General features: G+C 23.3%; 8 protein-coding genes across 8 annotated transcripts in view; 5 read left to right on the forward strand and 3 right to left on the reverse strand.

Annotated features, from left to right (window-relative positions):
- DDB_G0267726 (hypothetical protein) overlaps window positions 1–382 on the forward strand; it is a gene marked incomplete at both ends in the record, with an annotated part of 864 nt that extends 482 nt beyond the window's left edge. Inside the window, 2 exons of the mRNA XM_642167.1 lie at window positions 1–200; window positions 297–382. The exon at window positions 1–200 is cut by the window's left edge and continues 34 nt beyond it. Of these exons, the coding sequence (XP_647259.1) occupies window positions 1–200; window positions 297–382 (286 nt within the window). The remainder of the gene's footprint in view (window positions 201–296) is intronic.
- Window positions 383–1,457: 1,075 nt separating this feature from the next.
- DDB_G0267728 (hypothetical protein) lies at window positions 1,458–2,252 on the forward strand (the record flags this gene model as incomplete). Its single annotated transcript, XM_642168.1, has 4 exons — window positions 1,458–1,571; window positions 1,664–1,754; window positions 1,854–2,090; window positions 2,167–2,252. 4 exons carry the CDS (start codon window positions 1,458–1,460, stop codon window positions 2,250–2,252), a joined length of 528 nt encoding a protein of 175 aa, XP_647260.1.
- A 209-nt stretch (window positions 2,253–2,461) lies between these two features.
- Window positions 2,462–6,014, reverse strand: DDB_G0268334 (hypothetical protein; the record flags this gene model as incomplete). The annotated part of the gene is made up of 3 exons (XM_642169.1): window positions 2,462–4,806; window positions 5,224–5,254; window positions 6,012–6,014. The coding sequence occupies 3 exons, from the start codon at window positions 6,012–6,014 to the stop codon at window positions 2,462–2,464; spliced, it is 2,379 nt and encodes a 792-aa protein (XP_647261.1).
- A 1,843-nt stretch (window positions 6,015–7,857) lies between these two features.
- Window positions 7,858–11,418, forward strand: dst2 (STE20 family protein kinase; the record flags this gene model as incomplete). The annotated part of the gene is made up of 2 exons (XM_642170.1): window positions 7,858–8,130; window positions 8,263–11,418. The coding sequence occupies 2 exons, from the start codon at window positions 7,858–7,860 to the stop codon at window positions 11,416–11,418; spliced, it is 3,429 nt and encodes a 1,142-aa protein (XP_647262.1).
- A 299-nt stretch (window positions 11,419–11,717) lies between these two features.
- Window positions 11,718–17,949, reverse strand: DDB_G0267732 (hypothetical protein; the record flags this gene model as incomplete). Its single annotated transcript, XM_642171.1, has 2 exons — window positions 11,718–14,683; window positions 14,769–17,949. The coding sequence occupies 2 exons, from the start codon at window positions 17,947–17,949 to the stop codon at window positions 11,718–11,720; spliced, it is 6,147 nt and encodes a 2,048-aa protein (XP_647263.1).
- A 722-nt stretch (window positions 17,950–18,671) lies between these two features.
- On the forward strand, window positions 18,672–19,544 carry DDB_G0267734 (hypothetical protein; the record flags this gene model as incomplete). Its single annotated transcript, XM_642172.1, has 1 exon — window positions 18,672–19,544. One exon carries the CDS (start codon window positions 18,672–18,674, stop codon window positions 19,542–19,544), a length of 873 nt encoding a protein of 290 aa, XP_647264.1.
- A 22-nt stretch (window positions 19,545–19,566) lies between these two features.
- DDB_G0268336 (hypothetical protein) lies at window positions 19,567–20,358 on the reverse strand (the record flags this gene model as incomplete). The annotated part of the gene is made up of 1 exon (XM_642173.1): window positions 19,567–20,358. One exon carries the CDS (start codon window positions 20,356–20,358, stop codon window positions 19,567–19,569), a length of 792 nt encoding a protein of 263 aa, XP_647265.1.
- A 1,341-nt stretch (window positions 20,359–21,699) lies between these two features.
- On the forward strand, window positions 21,700–22,413 carry DDB_G0268338 (hypothetical protein; the record flags this gene model as incomplete). Its single annotated transcript, XM_642174.1, has 1 exon — window positions 21,700–22,413. The coding sequence occupies one exon, from the start codon at window positions 21,700–21,702 to the stop codon at window positions 22,411–22,413; it is 714 nt and encodes a 237-aa protein (XP_647266.1).
- Between the last annotated feature and the right edge of the window lie 620 nt (window positions 22,414–23,033).

Below are 23,033 nucleotides of genomic sequence, written 5' to 3' on the forward strand. Positions count from 1 at the left end.
ATGTAAAGCAGGTGATAGCACTGGTACTGTTGCCAAAGGTGATCCACATTTGAAATATTCAATTCAAACAATTGATTTCCCATGGAAATCAGGTGGTCAACAATACATTGCCTTACAATTATGGAAACCAAAAGCATTAGGTATTTGGTACGATCTTGAAGAAATTAGAATCACTCCAAGTAACCAATCTGATTATGATGGTATGTATATTTAAACAAACTCTTTAAATATATCTCATTTTTAATTTTTTTTTCCAAAATTCATATATCTAACAATGTAAAATTTAAAATCTACAGGTAAAACATTAGTCTTTTACTGGGGTACTGATGGTTCACCTTATTTCCATAACCCAAATCATTTAATTAAACCATATGAACTTTAAAATTCAAATTTTAAAATTTTAAAAAATTATCTTTAAATTATTATAAATAAAAGAAACATGCTTTAGTTTTATCTTTATTACTCTTTATTTCTCTTTATTTATAATTTTTTTTTATTGTTTGAGCTTTGGTAAATTATTTCATTAATTTTTTTTTTTTTTTCGGACGAAAAAATAAATTCCAGGAAAAAAATTTAATTCCTAATTTTTTTAAAAAATCTATGAAATTCAATAAAAAAAAAACATTTCCAAATAAGTATTAAAAAAAAAAAAAAAAAAAAAAACCTAAATCAAATTAAAAATGTTATAAAAAAAAAAAAATTTTATTTTATTTTATTTTTTTTTTACACAAAAAAAAAAAAAAAATGCAAATGACCAGAAAGTTAAGAAAAATTTTTCGAAAAAAAAAAAGTGAGATTTTGCCCTTTAGATTAAAAAAGATTTTGGGGAATAACAAAAAATCTAAATTCAGCAAAAATAACCAATTGCTTGACCAATAAATTTTTATTATATAAAACAGATATTATTTTTTATTTTGCAATGATCCACTTACCACACAAGGACACTCTTTTTAAAAAATTTTTTTTTTTTTTTTTTCAAAAAAATCTCATTTAACCAATCATCGAGGTATTATTTTTTAAAAGGTTTGTTATTTATTATTTTTTATTTTTTTATTTTGAAATGATCCACTTACCACACTAAGACATTCTTTTTAAAAATTTTTTTTTTTTTTTTAAATTTTATAAAAATCTCATTCATCTAATCATCGAGTTATAATTTTTTAAAAAGGCGATCCTTTTATAAAATATAATTTGTTTAATTTTTTTTTTTTTTATAAACTATCTTCATTTTCTCTTAGTTTATTAAAATATTCTTATTTTAAGTTAAGGATTAAGGGAAACCAGGGAATCTCGATAAGAAATTCATTATTTTGTAAATATCTGATTGTTTTTTTTTTTTTTTTTTTTTTTTTTTTTTTTATTATGCTTCCAAAGGGTATAAATAGTTTTTTTTTTTTTTATTAAAAAATTCAAAACATATTTAAATATTAAAATATAATTAAAATAAAAAAAAGAAAATGAGTGGTGTTGTTGTAACTTTAATTGAAAATGGTCCAGCTATTTTAGGTGCTCTTAAAACTGGTGCTGGTCTTATCCGTAGCTTTTTCCCAAACAAATCCAAAGATCTTCAAGTAAATATTCATTATTCATTTTTTTATAACTAGAAAAAAAAAAAAAAAAACTAATTATAATAATTAATATTCTTTTTTTTTTTACTAAATAGGATGTTGTATATCGTGTTTATGAAGATGAACAACCAAAAGGAAAACTTAGAGTTATCCTCGTAAATGAAGTCACTGGATGGAATAAAGCTAGTAAGTTTAATAAACTATATTTTATTTTATTTTAACATTTTACATTTACAATAATTATTATTTAATAATTAATCATCTATATAAATTCAAATTATTTAGTTAGAATTTATCATGGTGGTAAAGGACATGATGAATGTCAAGCAGGTGATAGCACAGGCTCTGTTGCAAAAGGTAACTCTCATTTGAAATACTCAATTCAAACAGTTGATTTCCCATGGTTGAAATCAGGTGGTCAACAATACATTGCTTTGCAATTATGGAAACCAAAAGCATTAGGTATTTGGTACGATCTTGAAGAAATTAGAATCACTCCAAGTAACCAATCTGATTATGATGGTATGTATATTTAATTTTCTTTTTTTTTTTTTTCAAAATTTAAATTATCTAACAATATAATATTTAAAATCAACAGGTAAAACAGTAGTCTTTTACTGGGGTACAGATGGTTCAACTTATTTCTATACTGATTCCCATTTAATTAGACCATATGATCTTTAAATTCATAAATTTTGAAAATACTTAAAACAATTCTTTTTTAACTATTTAAAAATAAATAATAAATAAATAAATAAATAAATTTGTTTAAGATAATTCCCAAACACTAAAAAAAAAGTCAAAATAATGATAAAACTAATAATATTAATTAGATTTAAACTTTATTAGCGATTGTGTTTTTTTTGTGTAAATATATGTGATTTTCTATTCTTTTAACTTAATGCACCAAATTTATCATTCCAATCAATATATGCATCCAATTCTTTTTTAGCTACAGATGGTTTTACTCTTTTAACAGCTAATAAGAAATCATTTAAACAAATTGGACGAATTGATTCTTTTTCAACACTTTCAATCTCACCACGTAAGTCACGAATTGGTTGATAGGCAGCTTCGGTTGATAATGATTTCATATCGGCACCAGAATAACCATCGGAAATTGAAGCGATATTTTGCATATCGTCGGGTGAAATTTCATGATTTTCATTCTTTAACAAGTTTTTAACTAAAGCCAAACGACTTTCATTATCTGGTAAGGGGATATACAAACGTTTGGTCATACGTCTACGAGCTGCTTCATCCAATTCATCGGGTCTATTGGTGGCGCCGATTAACAGCATTTGATCCTCTGCATTACCAGCAACACCATCCCATTGAATTAAAAACTCTGTTTTAATACGACGCGATGCTTCATTTTCATTCTCTGTTCTAGCAGCAAGTAAAGAATCGATTTCATCAATGAAAATTACCGATGGCAAGAAACAACGAGCAACGGCAAATAAACAACGTACCATTTTCTCACCCTCACCAATCCACTTACTAGTTAAAGTACTTGCGGAAATACTAAAGAATGTAGCCTTCACTTGGGTGGCAATCGCTTTGCCAATCATTGTTTTACCAGTACCTGGTGGACCAAACAAAAGTAAACCCTTTGGCGGTATTCTCAAACCTTTAAATAGTTCAGGTCTAATAATTGGAAAAACAACCATCTCCATAATTTGACTTTTCACCTCTGATAACCCTGCAATATCACCCCATTTCACTTCTTGTCTCTTATCTAAAATCTCATTACAAATACGCTCCAACATTACTGGTTCTAAATTTCTAAGTTTATCATCATCTAATGGTACACCATTAATATTATCAATACCACTTGGATTTGTCTCATCATTCTTTTTATTACTTTGATTATTATTATTATTATTATTATTATTATTATTATTATTATTTTTATTATTATTAATTGATTTATTATTATTATTATTATTGTTGTTATTTGATAAATTTTGTTTTTTATTTTGTTCTTCTTGTTCTTCTTGTTCATCTTGTTTTACAGGTGGTACAAATCTTCTCTTTTTACCACCTGGTAAAGATGAAGGTGGGACAGGATTAGGATTACTTGATGCTGCCATCTTTTTAATAGTATTTGATACAACATTTGAATTTTTCTTATTTTTATCACTAATTTGATTATCTATAAATTGATCTTTTGCACTCTTAAAATCACCAACTTTAATAACTTCATCCTCATCTAAATCCATTGGTGATGGTGCTAGTCTACCATTGTTATTATTATTATTATTATTATAACTAAATTTACTATTATTGTTATTGTTATTATTATTATTATTATTATTTGAGGATTGTCTTTGTTGTTGTTGTTGTTGTTGCTGTTGTTTTTCTCTTTCTAATTGTTCTTTTCTTTCTCTTTCTCTTTCCCTCTCTCTTTGTTCTTGTTCTAATTTCTCTCTTTGTTCTTGTTCAATTCTTTGTTGTTGTAATTTTTGTTGTTTAATTTGTTCTTGTTTTTCTTTTTCTTGTTTGTTTATAATCAATTGTCTTTGTTCCGATAAATAATTTGTGTTTATTAAAACTTTATTTAAATTGATTGGTTGTTTTGTTTGAAAATTATCTATTGTATAATTGTTATTATTATTACTGTTACTGCTACTGTTATCATTATATTGTGAATTTAAAGTTAAACTATTCTTATTTATTATTCTTTCAGGTGGTAACAATAACTCAAATTCACCAATTATTGAATTAATATTACTATCATTAAAATTTGAATGTAATTTTGGTTGAGGTGGTTGTAATGATTTATCATAGGTGTTAAAAATATCTTGAACTTTTAAACAATATTCATTGATCATTGATTCTAATTGATTCAACTCTATTATTGAATTCATAGAATTTTGTGTCTTTTGTTCTTTTGATAATTGTTGTTTTTGAAATTGAATACATGCCAAATGGCCAATTTGTTTTTGTAAATTTTGAATTATATTTTCATTTATTATTTTATTTTTATTTTGTTGCTGTTGCTGTCTATTTTGGTCTTGTTGCTGTTGCTGTTCTAATTCAAATAGATCCTTTTGAAAATAATGTAATCCTAAATAACCTTTTGAGTTAATATCTATTATATTATTATTATTATTAATATTATTATTTATATTGTTTTTGTAATTATTATTATTATTGTTATTATTATTATTATTATTATTATTATTATTATTATTATTATTATTTTTATAAAAATTGAACCGATCCATCGCTGTGTCTGAAAAAAAAATAATGAAAATTAAAAAAAAAAAATTAAATAAAAAAAAAAAAAAAAATTAAAAAAAAAGTTTGAAATTGATTTTTCTGGGAATATAAGATTTTCTGTGTGTTAAATTAATTTATTTTTTTATTGTTTTTTTTTATTATTTTTTTTTAAAACTTATTTTCTGAAAATGGAAAAGAATGAAAAAAATGGACATTAGAATCAAAGACAAAAAAGATTTTTATTTTTTATTTCTTTTTTTTTTATTTCTTTTTTTTTATTTTTTATTACTAATAACAATAATAATTAATAATCAATAATCAATAATAATTTAAAATAGGTAGTTTTAATAAAATTTCAATTTTCATTTTAAAAAATATATTTTTGTTTTTTCTGTTTTTTTTTGTTTTTTCTGTTTTTTTTTGTAAAAACAATAAAGTTTGGTCCTGAATCGTTTTTGAATCTGTTATTAATTTTGGGAGTAAATCGGTTTTCAAATTTTTTATTTTTTTTTTTTTTTTTTTATTTTAATAATATTTTTTTTTTTTTTTTTTTTTTTTTTTTTAAAAAAATGATTTTTTTTTTAATTTTTATTTTTTTTATAAAAAGAAAAAAAATTTTGAAAAAAATCTTTTTTCGAGTGTAAACGAGGAGACACAGAAAATTGTATATAATATAGAATATATTTTATTTATTTATTTATTTCATTTTTGTAATAATAATAATAAAAAAATAAAAGGAAAAAAAAAGATAAAGATAAAGAAAAAGAAAAAGAAAAAGAAATAAAAAAAAAAAAAAAAAAAAAAAAAAAGAAAAAAGGTAATTTCAAACTTCACCCACTTTTCACATAAAATGATAAATTGTATAATTGGAAATATTTGTTACACACACCACAACAAAAAAGGAAAAAATGATTCACCCAAATGCATATATAGATAATATCTCATTTGAGGGTCTCACTTTTTTCCTTTATTTTATATTTTTGTTGTTTTTTATATATTATTTTTATTTTTATTTTTTTATTTTATTTTTATTTTTATTTTTATTATTTTTATTTTTATTTTTATTATTTTTTAATATAATGCCTTAAAAAGATTATTTCCAAAAGAGTTAATGGTGTGAATTATTAAAAAAAAAAAAAAAAAAAAAAAAAAAATGAAAACCAACAATAATAAAAAAAAAAAAATAATTAAACATATGTGTCAATCATGTGACCTAACCATTATAATAAAAGATAAATTTTTTTGTTTGTATGATGATTATAAAAATACACTCACACACTTATATATAAATTTATATAAAAATACAACTCACATAGTTAACCCACACCACACTGCTCACCCCCACCTTCACAAATTTCTATTCAACTTTTTTTTTTTTTTTTTTATTTTATTTCTTTTATTTTTTTATTTTTTTATTTTTTTTCTTTCTTTTTATTAAATTGGTTTATAATTATAATAATTTTTTTTTAAAAAAAAAAAAATAAATAAAAATTAAAAATTTTAAAAAAAAATTGTACAATAATAAAACAATTAATTAATAGTTTTGGAAAATAAAAATAAAAAATAAAAACCTTTATTATAAATAAAATTTTCCTGGCCTTGTTCAACCCAAAAAGAAAAAGAAGAAAAAAACTGAAAAAATCATCATTTTTCAATTGTTTCTTTAGGAAAACCCATTATTAATAATAGTTTGTTGTTTTCACATGTTCTGTTTTTATATGAAAGGAATTAAAACAGGTAAAATGTAATTAATCACAAAAAAAAAAAAAAAAAAATATATATATAAAAAAAAATACAAAAAAAAAAAAAACAAAACCTTTTTTGTAAATAATTAAAAATATCAATATAGGATAATTTGCATTTTTTTTCTTTTTCCCTTTTTTTTAATTTTTAATTTATTTTTTATTTTTTATTTTTTTTTTTATTTTTTATTTTTTTTTTTTGTAACCCTATTTACTTCCACATCACAACAAAACCTTTTTTTTATTTTTTTTTTTATTTTATTTTTTTTTTTATAAATAATATTTTTATCGCTAAGTGGTAGGAATTTTATAAATTTTTTTTTTTTTTTTTAATTATTTTTTTTTCTTTTAAATCACCACCAAGTTTTTTTTTTTTTTTTTTTTTTTTTTTTTTTTTGCACACAAACAGATCTCCAGTTTTTTTTTTTTTTTTTTTTTTTTTTTTTTTTTCAATCGATAGGAATCGATACACTCCATATATTTTTTATTATTAATAATTGTTATTATCACACACACAAAGACACAAACACACAGACTTTTTAACAAATAACTAAAACCACATTATTTAAAAATAATTTTTTTTTTTTTTTATTTTTTTATTTTTTTTTTTAAAATTTTTTTTGATTTTTTTTTTTTTTTTTTTTTTTTTTTGGTATTAAAAAATATTTAATATCATACCCCACACACACATAACCTTTTAAAAAAAAAAAAAAAAAAAAAAAAAAAAAAAAAAGATTCAATATTATTTTATTATTTAATATCACATAACAAATCATTATTATTATTATTATTGTTAAATTATTTCCATTTAATAAATATTAACAATCATTCATTTTTTTTTTTTTTCTCTTTTGTATTAATAACTTTTTTAGAAATTTACAACCTTTTTTGTAGTTCTTTTTATTTTTCTATTTATTTTTTTTAAAATTTTTTTTTTTTTTTTTTTCAAACACAACATTTTAAACTTTTATTTTTTTTTTTTTAAATAATAATAATAATAATAATAATAATAATACCAATCAATCAACCAATTAATTAATAACACTCAAAAAAAAAAAAAAAAAAAAAAAAAAAATAAAGATCCTATTAAAAAGTGGAGTAGAAGTATAATCACAGAGTAAATTAATTTATGTATATGTAATAGAAATAAAGAGAGAGAAAGAAAGAGAGAAAGAAGGAGAAGAATCAAACTTGTATCATTAAGAAAACATTTTTTATAAAAGAAAAAAAAAGAAGAAATTATAATAGTAGTAATAATAATAATAGTATAAATAAAATCAATAAAGAAAGTAAATAACTAAAAACAAAAACAAAAACAAAAAATGGCAAATATAGCAGCACTTGAACCATTTGTTGGAAAAGAAGATCCAGTCGAATTATTTGAACTCATTGAAGAGATTGCAGAGGGTTCATTTGGTACAGTTTATAAAGGTAAACATTTACCAACTGGAAATATAATGGCGGTAAAAATTATTGCATTAGACGAAGATGAAACTTTTGAAGATTTAGTTGTAGAGATTGATATTTTAAATAGATGTAATCATAATAATATTGTAAAATATTATGGTAGTTGGGTTAAAGGTGATGAATTATTTGTAAGTAATTAAAAAAAAGAAAATAATAAAAAAAAATGAAAAAAAAATATATTAAATTAACTTTTATTATTATTATTATTATTATTATTATTATTATTATTATTATTATTATTATTATTATTATTATTTTAGATTGCAATGGAATGTTGTGGTGGTGGATCAATTACAGAGATTTATCAAGAATTGAATATACCATTAAATGAGAGTCAAATTGCATATGTTTGTCGTGAGACATTGAAAGGATTAGAGTATTTACATCATACAAATGTAATTCATAGGGATTTAAAGGGAGCAAATATATTATTGACAGAGAGTGGTGATGTGAAATTGGCGGATTTTGGTGTTAGTGGATTGTTGGATAAAAGTAGTAAGCGTAATACATTTATTGGAACACCATATTGGATGGCACCAGAGGTGATAGAGAATAGAAGTAATCCCGTACCATACGATACGAAAGCAGATATTTGGTCGTTAGGTATTACATTGATTGAATTGGCAGAGGCAGAGCCACCATTATCAGAGATTCATCCAATGAAAGTACTCTTTCAAATACCTTATCGTGATCCACCAAAATTAAAGAATCAAGAGAACTACAGTAAAGATTTCATCAATTTCATTCAATCTTGTTTACAAAAGGATCCAAATCAAAGAAAAACCGCAACGGAATTATTAAAACATCCATTCGTTACAAATACCAAAGAAAAGGCAGTTTTGACTGATTTAATCACAAAATATAGAAAGTTTAGAGCTGCAGAATTGGAAGAGGGTGGCGATGAGGATGAAGACTCTAGTGAACAAGAAGGTATGGATTCCGATGATAAAGATAGTGATTTAAAGAAATCTGTTGGTACATCTGATAGAAAATCAACATTGATTGCAAATGGATCAACTTCATCATTATCACCACCAGCATCACCATCACAAAGAAAATCAACTGGTCAAAATTTACAATTACCTCAAATTATTGAACAACAATCATCATCATCATCATCATCATCATCATCATCATTATCATCACAATCATTACAACCACAAGCAGTTAATAAATCAACTGATAGATTATCAGCAAACATTAATGGTTCAAATACTAAAAGTAATACAATTGATAAGAAAACAACAGCAGCAGCATCAGCATCAGCATCATCACTTAATTTAAGTACAGGTAATTTACAACAATCATTATCTGGTAGTGGTTCAATTACAACCAATAGTGGTGTTGGTAATGGTACTAGTGGTAAACCAACAACCAATGGTAAATCTAGTGATGATAGATCACCAGATATCAGAACCAATAGAAAAGCAGGTAGACCAGTTACAATTAGAAAAACATTGGAAAAGAGAAATGATGCAGTTAAAAAGATTGTCAATGCTAAATTGATGAAACAACAATTGAAAGATATAAAGAAACAACAACAAAAACAACAAGAAGAGGAAGAACAACTATTAAAACAACAACAGAAAGAAAAGGACGATCTATTGAAACAAAATGCAGCAAAAGCAACACAACAACAAAAACAATCAGCAGCCAAAGAGGAGAAAATTCAAAAACAACACAAAGTCGAGAAGGAAACTCTCTCAAGGCAACAAAAAGCAGATAGAGAACAACTTCTCAAAAAGAATCAATCCGATTGTAGTAAACAAAGAACCAAAGTGACCGATCAACAAAAACAACAACAAAGAGAATTCAAAGATCAACAAAAACAACAACAAAAACAAAAGGAACACGAATTTAAGGATCAAAATAAGGTACTTGATAAATCCACACCAAAGAAATTGAGTAAACACATTGCAATCCATCAAAAGGTCATTAGAGAGCAAGAGATTTGCGTACAGGATTTGGTTTTCCAACAGAAACAAGACTTTCAAAAGTTGGTCGATGACCATCAAAATGCAACCCAAAATCTCTTCCTTGAGAATAAACAACAGAGTGAACAATTGTTTGCTTGGCATACTCAACAGAATCAACAATTCCAATTCCAACAACAATGTCAATTGGAAAACTATCAAGAGTATCACACAGTATTACGTGAGAATATGAATGCTGAACATCAATTGGCAAAGAGTCAATTGGAACATTCTCATCTCAGTGAAACCAATCATCTCAAAGAGAGACAAGTTACAGAGACCGAACAACATATCAAACAAATGACAACCGAACAAAGAAACTCTCTAAAAGAGTTTAAATTGAAACAAACTCAAGACTTTAAAGAGTTTCTCAATAAACTAAAGAAAGAGTTGAAAGATGAAAAAGGCAATAAGAAGCAATTACAACAACAACATAAAGAACAAAAGAAACAATTCGAATTGACTCTCTCCACACAAGAGGTAGATTTCCAAAAGAAACAAGCACGTCAAAAAGAGGAGGAGGATGATATCTTACTCACTCATCAAAAGGAATCATTTAAAAGACTTCAAGATAAACAACAAAATATCATTCGTGATATTGAGGAACATTGTAAACTACAAAGACAACAATTTGAAACAGAATACACTTTCAACGAGGAGGAGATGTTGATCGAACATTATAGACAAAAGAAAGCCCTATTAAAACAACAACACTCTGAACAGAAACAAATCTATCAAGAACAAACTCAACTTCAATATCGTTTACTTCAAGAGCAACACAAAGAATCACCAGCTCTTTTAACTGATCAACATTTGAAACAAAAAGAATCCATTGAGGAACAACAAAAAGAGAGATTAACTCTTCAACAAGAGGAACATCGTATTCAACAAGAATCACTCAAAAAACAAGAACAGAAAAAGAAAGGTTCCGTCACTGACTTACCTGCTTCATTGGCATCCATGCAATTGGAACAATCCAAACAACTTCAATTACTCTCCGAACAACTCCAAGCTGAATTGGCAACCATGTTTGAAAGACATACCAAGGAAACTCAATCTCTTCAAGCAGAGTTGGCAAAGGCTCAAGAGAAACTTCAATCTGATCAACAAAAATTACTTCATGATCTCACTGAAGAACAAAAGAAATCGAAATTAAAATTAAAATCTGAATCACCATCTTGTAAAGAGAATCCATTACATATGAAAAAGAAATCAACTGGTACAACTCCACCCTCAACAAGTTCAAATCAAAAAACTTTAAATAATTCAAATGGTGCTTCTTCCAATGGTCATCATCATCATCATCATCAAAGCGCTGGTGTAGGTGGTAGTGGTGGTACCATTAGTAGTTCTCATAATACCCCTGTATTACCTCATAATATGAAACATCAAAGATCTTTTTCAACTAGTTTACCTTCTTTTAAATTTGATAATCAAGATTAAATATTTAATAATATTCAATATTCATTCATTAATTCATTCATTATTTTATTATTTAAAAAATTAAGTTTTATAAAAATAATAATAATAATTAAAATAAATAAATTAATAAATAAATAATAAATAATAAATAATAATAATAATAAAAAAAAAAAAAAAATGGTAATTGAATTTAAAATATAAAATCATTAAATAGAATACCTTTGTAAAACAATATTTATCAATACTCTTAATTCAAATAAAAAAAAAAAAAAAAAAAAAAAAAAAACTATTTTAAAACTAAATAACTTTTTTACTTTTATTTAATCTTGAGTTATTGTATCATCATTTTCAGAGTCAACTTTAAATTTTTTAAGAAAATGTTCATCATTTGTTTTTTTCTTTCTTTTATCATTTGTTCTTGAAAATTTCTTTTCAAATCCTTTTATAACTTCTTCAAAAGTTGGTGATGATTTTCTTGGTGATATAGTATTGATTTGATTATTAAAATTCCAAGAATCCATTACTAATTTTTGAATGGATGATCTGTGTTCTGGAAATATTGATAAATCTAAATAGAATTCCCAAACATATTTTAAAATAGTTTCAAATTCTGGTATAATTGTTGTTGTTGAAATTGTTGTTGTTGCAGTTTGAGAAATGGTTGAAAGTGCAGATGAATTTGAAGGATTTTCATCATTAGATAAATCATTACCACCAGCAGCAGTATTACTAATAGATTTTTGAAAAAGTTGTTGAGATTCTTGTTGTTGTTGTAATTTTAAATTAATAAGATTTGTTAAAACTTTACAACATGATAAATAACATTGAGTGGCTTCTTTTGCAAATTTAGGATCATTTTTAATTTTAAAATAAATGATTTCTAAATTCTTTATGTCATTATTTTCTTCCAATAATTGAATATAAAGTTTATAGTATTTAGCAAAGCATCTATCCATTTTACCATCACCAACATAATCATCATTCCAAAGACTCCAAATACAAGCTTTTGATAATCTTGACATTTTTGGTTTAAAGAATTTTAAAAATTCATTCATAGCATTACTAATGAAATTGTCTTTTCTAGTATTATTTCTAATAGTCCAAACGATTCTATAACTTGCTTGATGATGATATGATACTATTGATTTAATTTGAGTTAATGCTGATAAAGAATTTTCAATTAATAGTTCTCTTCTTTCTTCTAAAGATAATGGACTTTCTGGTTTTTCTACAACTAAAGTCATAGCAGTTTCAGTATTTTCAACAAATAAAATTTCAGGATCAATACTTGATGGAACAGTAGTGGTAGTCGTAGAAGTTGTAGTGGTTGTTGTGGCCCATTCATCAGGTATACTTGAAATTGAATTTGCAGATTTTGGAGAAACATAATTATATTTTTCTAAAATCGTAAGTAAATCATTATGAATTTGAGTAGTTTCAAATGGTAATAATAATTTCAATCTATCAGCATGTAGTCTATAGAGTGGTAGTATTGAATTTTGTTTTGTCTTTGAAATTTGAGGTAACTTTTGAATGGTTTTATTTAAAGTTTCCAAATAAACCAATGGTTGTTCACCAGATTTTCTTTGAAGTTTTGATTTGAAAACTGGATAGAACCAATTCTCTTTCTCTGGTGAATTTAAATTACATTGTTTATCCAATTGAATTGCTCTCTCAATATAATTTAAAGATCTTCTAAATAATGATTGAAGTTTTTCTTGATAACGTCTTGATGAACTCTTTCTAATGAAATAATGTTTTTCAAATATTAATAATGCTAAATCTCTAAATGATTCATCATTGGTTGGTAATAATCTTGCAATTTGTTTATAAATCATTTTGGCTTTCTTATAAAGTGATGATATTTTTAATTCAATTAATTCATATTCTTGATAATTTTCATCATTATTACCACCATGATTACTATCAAAACTTGTATTTAAATCTGTAATATTAATTAAATTGTTATTATTATTATTATTATTATTATCATGATTATTATTATCATGATTATTTTGTGATTGACTATTATTTCTACTACTACTACTACCACCATATAAATATCTAATTAAAATACCATCAGAATCAGTAACTTTTTTTAATTGATCAGAATAAGATTTTGATAAAGCTTGCCAAGAATCGATTCTATTTGGATTACAATATAAATCTTTTATCAAGAGTGAACGAAATTGATCAATACAATCTTCATCCTTTTCTAATTGTAAAGCGTACATATAGTAGATATCAGTGAAAAGATCATCGAAAATTGGATTATCAATATCTACTTGATCATCATCCTTTACAAATAATAAATTTAATGCTAATCTTTGTGGTGATGATGGTATACTTGTACTTGCACTACCACTTGTTAATTCATCGGTTAACTCTTTGATTTCATTGTTCATATATTGATCAATGACTGATTTATATTTTGTAACTCTTGATGGTGGATCAGGGAATCTTGAATGAATCTTTTCAATCAGTTCTTTAATCTCCTTTTTATTTGCCATCGTTTGAATTGATAGTATTACACTTTCATTGGAAATCAAAGGATTTAAAGGAATATTGGTAATATCTTCTTCCTCTGCACATAATAACTTTATCAATATAAACAATTGCATATAAACACCTGGTCCTTTCAATTGACGGATACTACTATTACTATTACTACCATACTGTGTTGAACAATTGTGATCCTCCAATGAATTACTTAACTTTATCGAATGAATACAATTAAAACATTGACAAATATCTGTTAAAACTTTAATTGCCATTTGTTCAATTATTTTATTATTTTCATTTTGAGCGGTTGTTGCTGACATCAATATTCCAGTTGTTGATGAAGATAAATTACCACCACCACCACCACCACCACCACCACCACCACCACCTATAATAGCAGTTGTAGAAGATGTTGAAGATGCTAAAGATGATGATCCAGTTGTTGAAGAATTATTTGCAGCAGTTGAAATAATTAATGAAGAATCACTTGTATCTAAAGTACTACCAGTACTATCAATGATAACATTAAATAATAATTCCATATAATTAATAAGAAATTGTGGTTCATTTAAGCATTGTTTCTTTTTACCTAGTTCACTATGTAACATTGAATATAATTGAATGGTTTGATAGGTTTTCAATTTTTTACTTTCATCAATTTGATAAATTTGTAATAATAATAATAAACTTGTATATGAAATATTCTTTTTATAATATCTATATAAAATTCTAATAAATATTGATAATAATGTTGATTCAGTTTCATCTAATTTTTTTGGTTTCACTAAAATAAAATTAAAATTAATAAAATGATTATTGTTATTATTATTATTATTATTATTATTATTTATTATTATTGTTTAACTTACTATTATCATGTTTAAATACTCTATCAATTAAAGTTATATAAAAATTAACAGTTTCAGTTTGATTAAAAAAATTTGATAGTTCTTTAGTTAAAATGATGGACATTTTTAAAACACCTCTAATATTAGAAGTCATTAAAAATGATTGTAATAATAAATCAATTCTATTTAATCTTGATTTAGTATCAGAATCAATATGATCCTTATTTTTAAATTCAAACACTGTACCAATATTATTATTATTATTATTATTTGATGTATTTGTTGTAGTATTTACATTTGAATTGGTTAAAGGTGGAAATTCTAAAACACATAATGAATCAGGGAATAATGGTTCTAATAATGTAATTACAGAATCATATTGTTTTGAATTAAATAATTGACCTGCTGAATTCTTTTCTTGTTGATCTTGTAATTTTGATAATTTATCAGAAAGTATTAAAGGTGATATAACTCTATCAAATTTACAATGACCAATTATCATATAATCTAATTTATTCTTTCCATTACCATTACCATTACTATTGGTTGTTGTTGTTGTTGTTGTTGTTGTTGTTGGTGTTGTTTCTGTTGTTGTAAAATTTCTTTTATTATAATCATCAAATAGTAATTCACATTCTTTAAAATATAAAGTTGCCATATTTATATCTGATAATACTGATAAATTATAATTTCCTAATAACCATTTATACCTAATTTCAAATAATAATTCATCTTTAATTGTACTTAAATCCTCTTTTTCAACATGATGATTGGTTTCCATTTGGTTTTCGTTTTCTTTATCATTTTCAATGATTGGTAATAGTTTAAAAGGTTTAATAAATTTCTTTAAATTTAAATTTTGTAAATAAAATGAAAGATTTGTTAATTCTTCATTTGGTTTATATGCATCTTCATTTACAATTATGACTGTTGGTATTTCAATAATATAATCACCATCAGTAATTATATTTGGTTTGTTATTAGTAGTAGTAGTAGTTGTTGTTGTTGTATCATTTGAATTAACACTATTATTATTACTATTACTATTATCACTATCACTATTATTATTATTATTATTATTATTATTATTATTATTATTATTATTATTATTATTATTATTATTATTATTATTATTAATATTTTCATGTTTATTCTTTTTTTCAAATAAAAATTGTTGATATTTATCTAAATTTAATTCTGATAATAGTAAATAATAATCTTGATAATCTGAATTATTTGAAGTTGTATTTTGAGTAATAATAGATTTAATTTTCATAATTTTTTTATTTATTAATGATGGTAGCAAATTAAATTGATTTGCTTCTCTTGAGATTGTATTCAATGCTTCTAACATCCAATCAATTACTGATATAATCAATTCTGGTTTATTTTTAGTTTGTTCATTCATTCTATTAATGAATCTTGTTATACTAATACTTTCATTCTCCCTTAATTTACTACTTGTATTTGTTGGTGATGATATTATTTTTAATTGTTGTTTTTCTTGGTCTAAATCATCTAGTTTATCATTTGAGTTTGTTGTTGTTGTTGTTGTTGTTGAATGTTGATCATTGGTATTATTATTTAATTGTTGTAAAATTTCTTGTGAAATTGGTCTATTTAAACTAATTAATTTATCTAAATATTCTTCATTCTCTGGTTTATCTTCATTTTTTGAGATTGCTTTTGATCTAGTTTCCATTCTTCTACTTGTAATTGTTGCTGTTGTTGTTGTTGTTGGTGGCGGTGGTGGTGTAACTTTGTTTGGTATTGATCCACTACTACTACTTAATGAAGGTGGTGATAATGGTGTTTTAATATCCTCTGTGATTGCTATGGCGGTAGTGGTAGTGGTAGTGGTGGTATTTGAGGTATTTATAGTTGGAGTTGTAGGAGTTACTGGAGTTGCAGGTCTAATTGATGATTCTAAATTAGTACTTGAAGTTGTTGCTGTTACTGTTGCTGTTGTTATTGATGTATCAGTTATTTCGATTGCTATAGGTTGTTTTTTATTGTCAACATTGGTATTGATTGGTGTAATGTCCACCTCCTCCTCCTCCTCCATTTCCACATCTACATCATCTTCATTACCATCTAAAACTAAAATTTGAATACCTAATAAACTAGGATGTAATTTAATTTCAATTGGTGAAAATATTGATAAAGATGATGTAGATTCTTTCTTTTCATTATAAATTGAATTTAATAAATCTAATAAACTACTCCAATTTTTATTTTCTAAAATATATTCAACTGGTTTATCAAGTAATTCATTTGTTAATTGAGGTTGTTTACCAATTATCATTTGTTGCTGTTGTTGTTGTTGTTGTTGTTGTTGTTGTTGTTGTTGTTGTTGTTGTTGTTGTTGTTGTTGTTGTTGTTGTTGTTGAATTCTATCTCTTTTTTTAATTAATGATTGTATATAAGATTTTGAATTTTGATTTGAAATTAAAATATTATTTAAAATTTCATTAATTTCATTATAATTTGATTGATTTGATCTTTGAATTAAGAGTTTAATAATGATTGCTTTTAAATTTGAAGGTTGTTCTTGTAGGATACGTTGTTCAATGATGTTTTTACAAGAATTATCGTCACCAATGACATAGAGTAATTCAATTAGTTTCTCCAATGATAGCCAATGAGTTGGCGAGATTTGAATGGCACGTTCTAGTGCGAGTCTTGATATATTCCATTTCTCCAATTCCATAGAGATCTTACCAATACTATACCACAGGGAAACGTCTCTACCATCTAAATCGATGGCTTGGGTCGATAGTTTCAATGATAGTTCTTTATTGTCGATGGCTTCGTTAATGTTTGCCATGTTCTTTAAGGTTGAATATTTCAATGTTGCCATTTGACTTGACAGTATAGATTTCTTTGATTGTGGATTAATACGTTCAATCATTGGTGATTGTAATAATTCTTGATATAATTGTTGTGCTTGTAAATAGTCGTTATTCTGTTGATGTTTTAATGCATTTGAATATAATTTCATATTATAAGTTTCTTGTGCTTCAATTGACATATTATCAAATTTATCATTATTATTATTATTATTTATATTATTATTATTTATATTATTTATATTATTATCATCATCACCATCTGTATCATCATATTCTGAATCCTCTGATTCATATTCTGAATATTCTGAATCACTATAATTTGAACTATTAATAGCTGCAAATCTAATCATTTTTATTATTTAATTTTTTAATTCATTAGTTTTTATTTTTTTTTTTTATTTTTTATTTTTTTTTTTTTTTTATTTTTTTATTATTTCAATTTATAGAGATAGTGAAAAATGAATTATAAATTCCATAAAAATGAAAAAAAAAAAAAAAAAAAAAAAAAAAAAAAAAAAGTGAAAAAAACCAAATTTTTTTTTTTTTTTTTATTACTTTATAATTATTTTTTTTTATTAATTTTATTATATATTTTTTTCCAAGTATTCTACAACCGATTTGTGGTTTTTTTTTTTTTTTTAAAGAAAAGGTTGGAATGATTAAAAAATAAAAATGTTGGTGAAAATTTTATATCAAATTTGATATTGATTAGAAAAAAAAAATAAAAAAAATAAAAAAATAAAAAAATTATAACAATAATTATTTTTAAAAATAAAATGAATCAAAAATTTACTTTTTTTCCTAAAAACATAAATCATTACATATATTTAAGTGCGAAAAAATAAACCTTTTAATCTATTTCTAGATCTTTAAAATTTTATTATAAAGTGGCATTTTTGACATCACAGCAAATAATTATTTGGGTTGGGAAAAATCAAAAAATTAAATTTAATTTTTTTTTTTTTTTTTTTTTTTTTTTTGTGAAAAAAAATTTAATTTAAATTAAAAATAAAAATAAAAATAAAAATAAAATTTAAAAATAAAAATAAATAATTAAATAAAGATAAATAATATGTCAATTAATTTAGTACATCAATCATCAAGAGGTTATCATGATGTTAAAACTACAAATTCATATGTTAGTGGTAGACCACAAGTACCAATTGAATGTATTAAATTTGTAAAAGATAAAGCAGAATTCAAATTGAATGATAATTCCAAAGTGTTAGATTTAGCAGCAGGTACAGGTAAATTTACCGAACTGTTAGCCAAATCAAAGTTTTTAGATATCACAGCAGTTGAACCATCTGCAGAATTCAGAGAAGCATGTACCAAAGTGTTGGAGAAAGTAAAGAATGAAGAATCTCCATCACTCAATTACCATGTACTAGACGGCATCTCTACCTCAATACCATTGCCAGACGAGTCCGTTGACGTTTTATTCATCAGTCAGTCCTATCACTGGTTTGACAATGTCCAATCGTTGACTGAATTTTCAAGGGTGTTGAAAGTCGGTGGTGTGCTCGTGATGATTTGGTACGACATGGATTTGACATCCGATATCGTCAATAAGTACGCCGATATCGTCCATGAGAAGTACTACGATGGCGTCGCACCGCAATTCAGATCTTACAAATGGAAGAATTCAATCGAGCAATTAAAACAACAATTCCAGTCCTCGCCACCCACAACCCCATCCATCGATCCAAATTTCAATCTAGAGAAATTCCACTTTATTCAAAAAGCAAATAAACAAATTTGCATTGAACGTTTATTAAGCATCTCTTACATTTCCACCATGTCAACCGAAAAGAAAGATCAAATCGTTAAAGAAGTATCAGACCTTTTAGATTCCCTACCTGAATCCTCTGATAATAAAACCTTTGACTTCCCATACCGTGTTGAACTTTATTACACAATTAAAAAAGATTTAAATAATAAATAAAAAAAGTGTGTGTTTGTTTTGATTAATTTTTAATTGCTTTTATTATTAAAATCATTGGTCTTTCTTTTTCAATTAATAAACTTGGATTGTTTTTAATTTGTTGGTCAGTTGGTGACCATTCATTGAGGTGTGAAATTGTGAAACCAGTGTTAATTAGGGTATTGATGTAGGTACCAATTGAACGATGTTGTTTTTTAACACCATCTGCTAACCAATTGGAAATTCTTTCACCTTCAAAAGAGTAATGAGAAACTGGCCAAATCTTTTCCTCTGCATTGTTTTGATAATCTATCCAATAGTTTGTATATTTTGAACATGAATAAATTGGATGTTCAACAGTGAATAATAATGTACCACCTTTTTTTAATGATGAATAAACTTTTCTTAAAAATCCTTCTAAATCTAATAAATAATGAAATACAAAAACACTATAAGCTAAATCAAATGATTGATTATCAGTGATACTTGTTAATTTCTCTAAATCTTGAATTTCATATTTAATTAATTTACTAAATGATTGACTTTCGCCATCACCACTACCTAAATCTAATGTTGTATCTAATTCTTTGGCTTTATTAATCATTTTCTTTGAAATATCAATACCAAGTACTGATTTTGATCCCATTTTAATAGCTTCACGACAAAACCAACCATATCCACATCCTAAATCTACAATACTAGTTTCACTATTAATTGGTGGTAATAAACTTTTTAAATATTCAAATTCTGGTGCTCCTTGTAATCCATTTATTGATCTTGGTAATTTTGCATAGTTATTAAAAAATGTTTCATCATCATAAATATTTTGTGACATTCTTATTAAATTTCTTTTTTTTTTTTTTTTTTTTATATTAATTTAATATAAATTTTAATTTTTTTTTTTATAAAAAATCAAATAATAATAAAAACGAGAAAATTTGTCAATTTTGGCTTTTGTGCCAAAAAAAAAAAATATTTTTTTTTATTTTTTTTTTATTTTTATTTTTTATTTTCATATTTCTCAAACACATTATATTGTCCATTCTCATATAACTTTGATTGTTATATTAAATAATAATTTTACTATTTGTTTAGAATGAAATTTAATGATAATATATTATTTTTTATATTCACTTGTAAATAAAAAAAAAATTTAGTCTATTTTTGAAATTTGGTCTATTTTTAAAATTTGGTCTATTTTTAAAATTTAATTTTTTTTTTATTCTATTATTTAAATCATGATTTACTGTTCACATTATTTAAAAAAAAAAAAAAAAAAAAAAAAACTAATATCTTGAAAATTAGAATATTAAAAATATACATGTATATTGTAATTTTAAAATTAATTATTTTAAAAGTAAAAAGTAAAAAGTAATTATTAAAATTTATAGCAATGGTAAATGTTTGGATTATTATAATAATATTTGTTAAAATAGCGCAATTTATGTTGTATAACAAAAAATAAATTTAACCCACATTTAATTAAGAAAAAAAAAAATAAAAATAAAAATTAAAAACACACACACAAAAAATTACCATATTCAAAAAAAAAAAAAAAAAAACCATAATTTAGTAAATTTTTTATATATCTAATTTATGTAAATACGTGTTGGCGTGTGGTTGTGTAAAAGTGGTTTTCAAATTATTATTTTTTTTATTTTTTTTATGGGTGGTTATATATTTCAATTATTTATTTAGGAAAAAGATCAAAATTAAAAATAATAATAGATGAAAGAGGGTAAAGAAAAAAAAAAAAAGGGTTGCACCCAAAACTTGAAACATTAAAAATAAATAAAAAAAATATTGGAAAATTAGTCCTCCATTAATCTAAATTACATTTTTTAAATTTACAAAATTATTTTTTTTTAAAATAATAAAAAAAAATATAAAAATATAATTATTTACCTTTTTTTTTTTTTTTTTTTTTAAAAAAAAATAATTTAAACCTTTTAATAAATTATTTATAAAAATCTATCTATCTATTTATTTATTTATTTATTTATTTATTTATTTATTTATTTATTTATTTATTTATTTATTTATTTATTTATTTATTCATTCATTCATTTATTTATTTATTCATTTATTTATTCATTTATTTAATTATTTATTTATTTATTTATTTATTTATTTATATATTTATTCAATTAATTTATTTATATATTAGATTGGAAAAATGAAGTTTAAAATTTTAAATATCTTTTCCAACGATAAAAAATTAAATAAAAAAAAAAAAAAGGAATCGATTTTAGTAGATTTACGAAATAATAATAATAATAATAATAATAATAATAATAATAATAATAATAATAATAATAATAATAATAATAATAATAATAATAATAATAATAATAATAATAATAATAATAATAATAATAATAATAAAATTAAAAATAAAGATAGTTTATCATCATCTTCAAATTTTACAACAATTTCATCAAATTATACAACAAGCACAATAAGTAGTAATTGTAGTAGTAAAATTAGTTATAATTCACTTTGTAATAATACTTGTAATAAAAATACATATATAAATAATGTTAATAAAAGAAGTAATAATGATGAAAATTATTATAATATTAATAATAAAAAGTTTGCACGTGTTGGTACAACCTTTGATATAAAGTCATTTTTTCATTCAAATGAAGGTTTAGATTTAGATTTAGATGATGGTAATGATGAAGATTATGAAAATGATTTTTCTAAAACAAAAACAAATGATTTTAATGAAACCAATTTTTATAGAAGTTCAAGTTCGCTATTTAGAAGTACAATTTCAAAAAATTCAAATTATTATTATGAAAATAATAATCAATACTCACTTTCAAGTGTATTTATTAGTTGTTTTGATACTTATAACCCAAAAAAGTATCCATATCAAACCAAATAAATTTATTTATTTATTTTTAAAAATAAATTTTTTAAAATTATCTTTTCTTTATATTATAAATTAAAACAAAGAAATAAGATAATTTTATTTTGGATTATTATTATTTTATTTTGGATAACGCAATTATTAGTTGCTTCTCCTTGAGATGCTAGATCTCATTTTAGTTTTTTACAGGGTCTCTAAAAGAGGGGTTAGTTTACTTTTTTTTTTTTTTTTTTTTTTTTTTTTTTTGTTTCAAATTTTGAATTGTATTATTACTTTTGATTAAAACATCTTTTTTGTCCAAACTTTTTTCTAAATCTTTTTTTATTTTATCGTCTGGCGACAGTATGGCGGGTCTTGAAGTTGGGTGCGACGGGTCTTGAAGGGTTAAAGCAAAAATCTCCTTGGACATCAATATATTATAATTCTTTTTTTTTTTTTAATAACATCACTCAATTTGAGTGTGTTTTAGGAGAGTTTATTTGGATTTTTTTTTTTTTTTTTTTTTTTTTTTTTTTTTTTTTTTTTTTTTCTTGTTATTCTTATTTTTTTTATTATTATTATTATTATTATATTATTATTATTATTATATTATTATTATTATTATATTATTATTATTATTATTAAAGTTATAATTT

This window comes from Dictyostelium discoideum (genome assembly GCF_000004695.1).
Source record: "Dictyostelium discoideum AX4 chromosome 1 chromosome, whole genome shotgun sequence".
NCBI lineage: Eukaryota > Evosea > Eumycetozoa > Dictyosteliales > Dictyosteliaceae > Dictyostelium > Dictyostelium discoideum.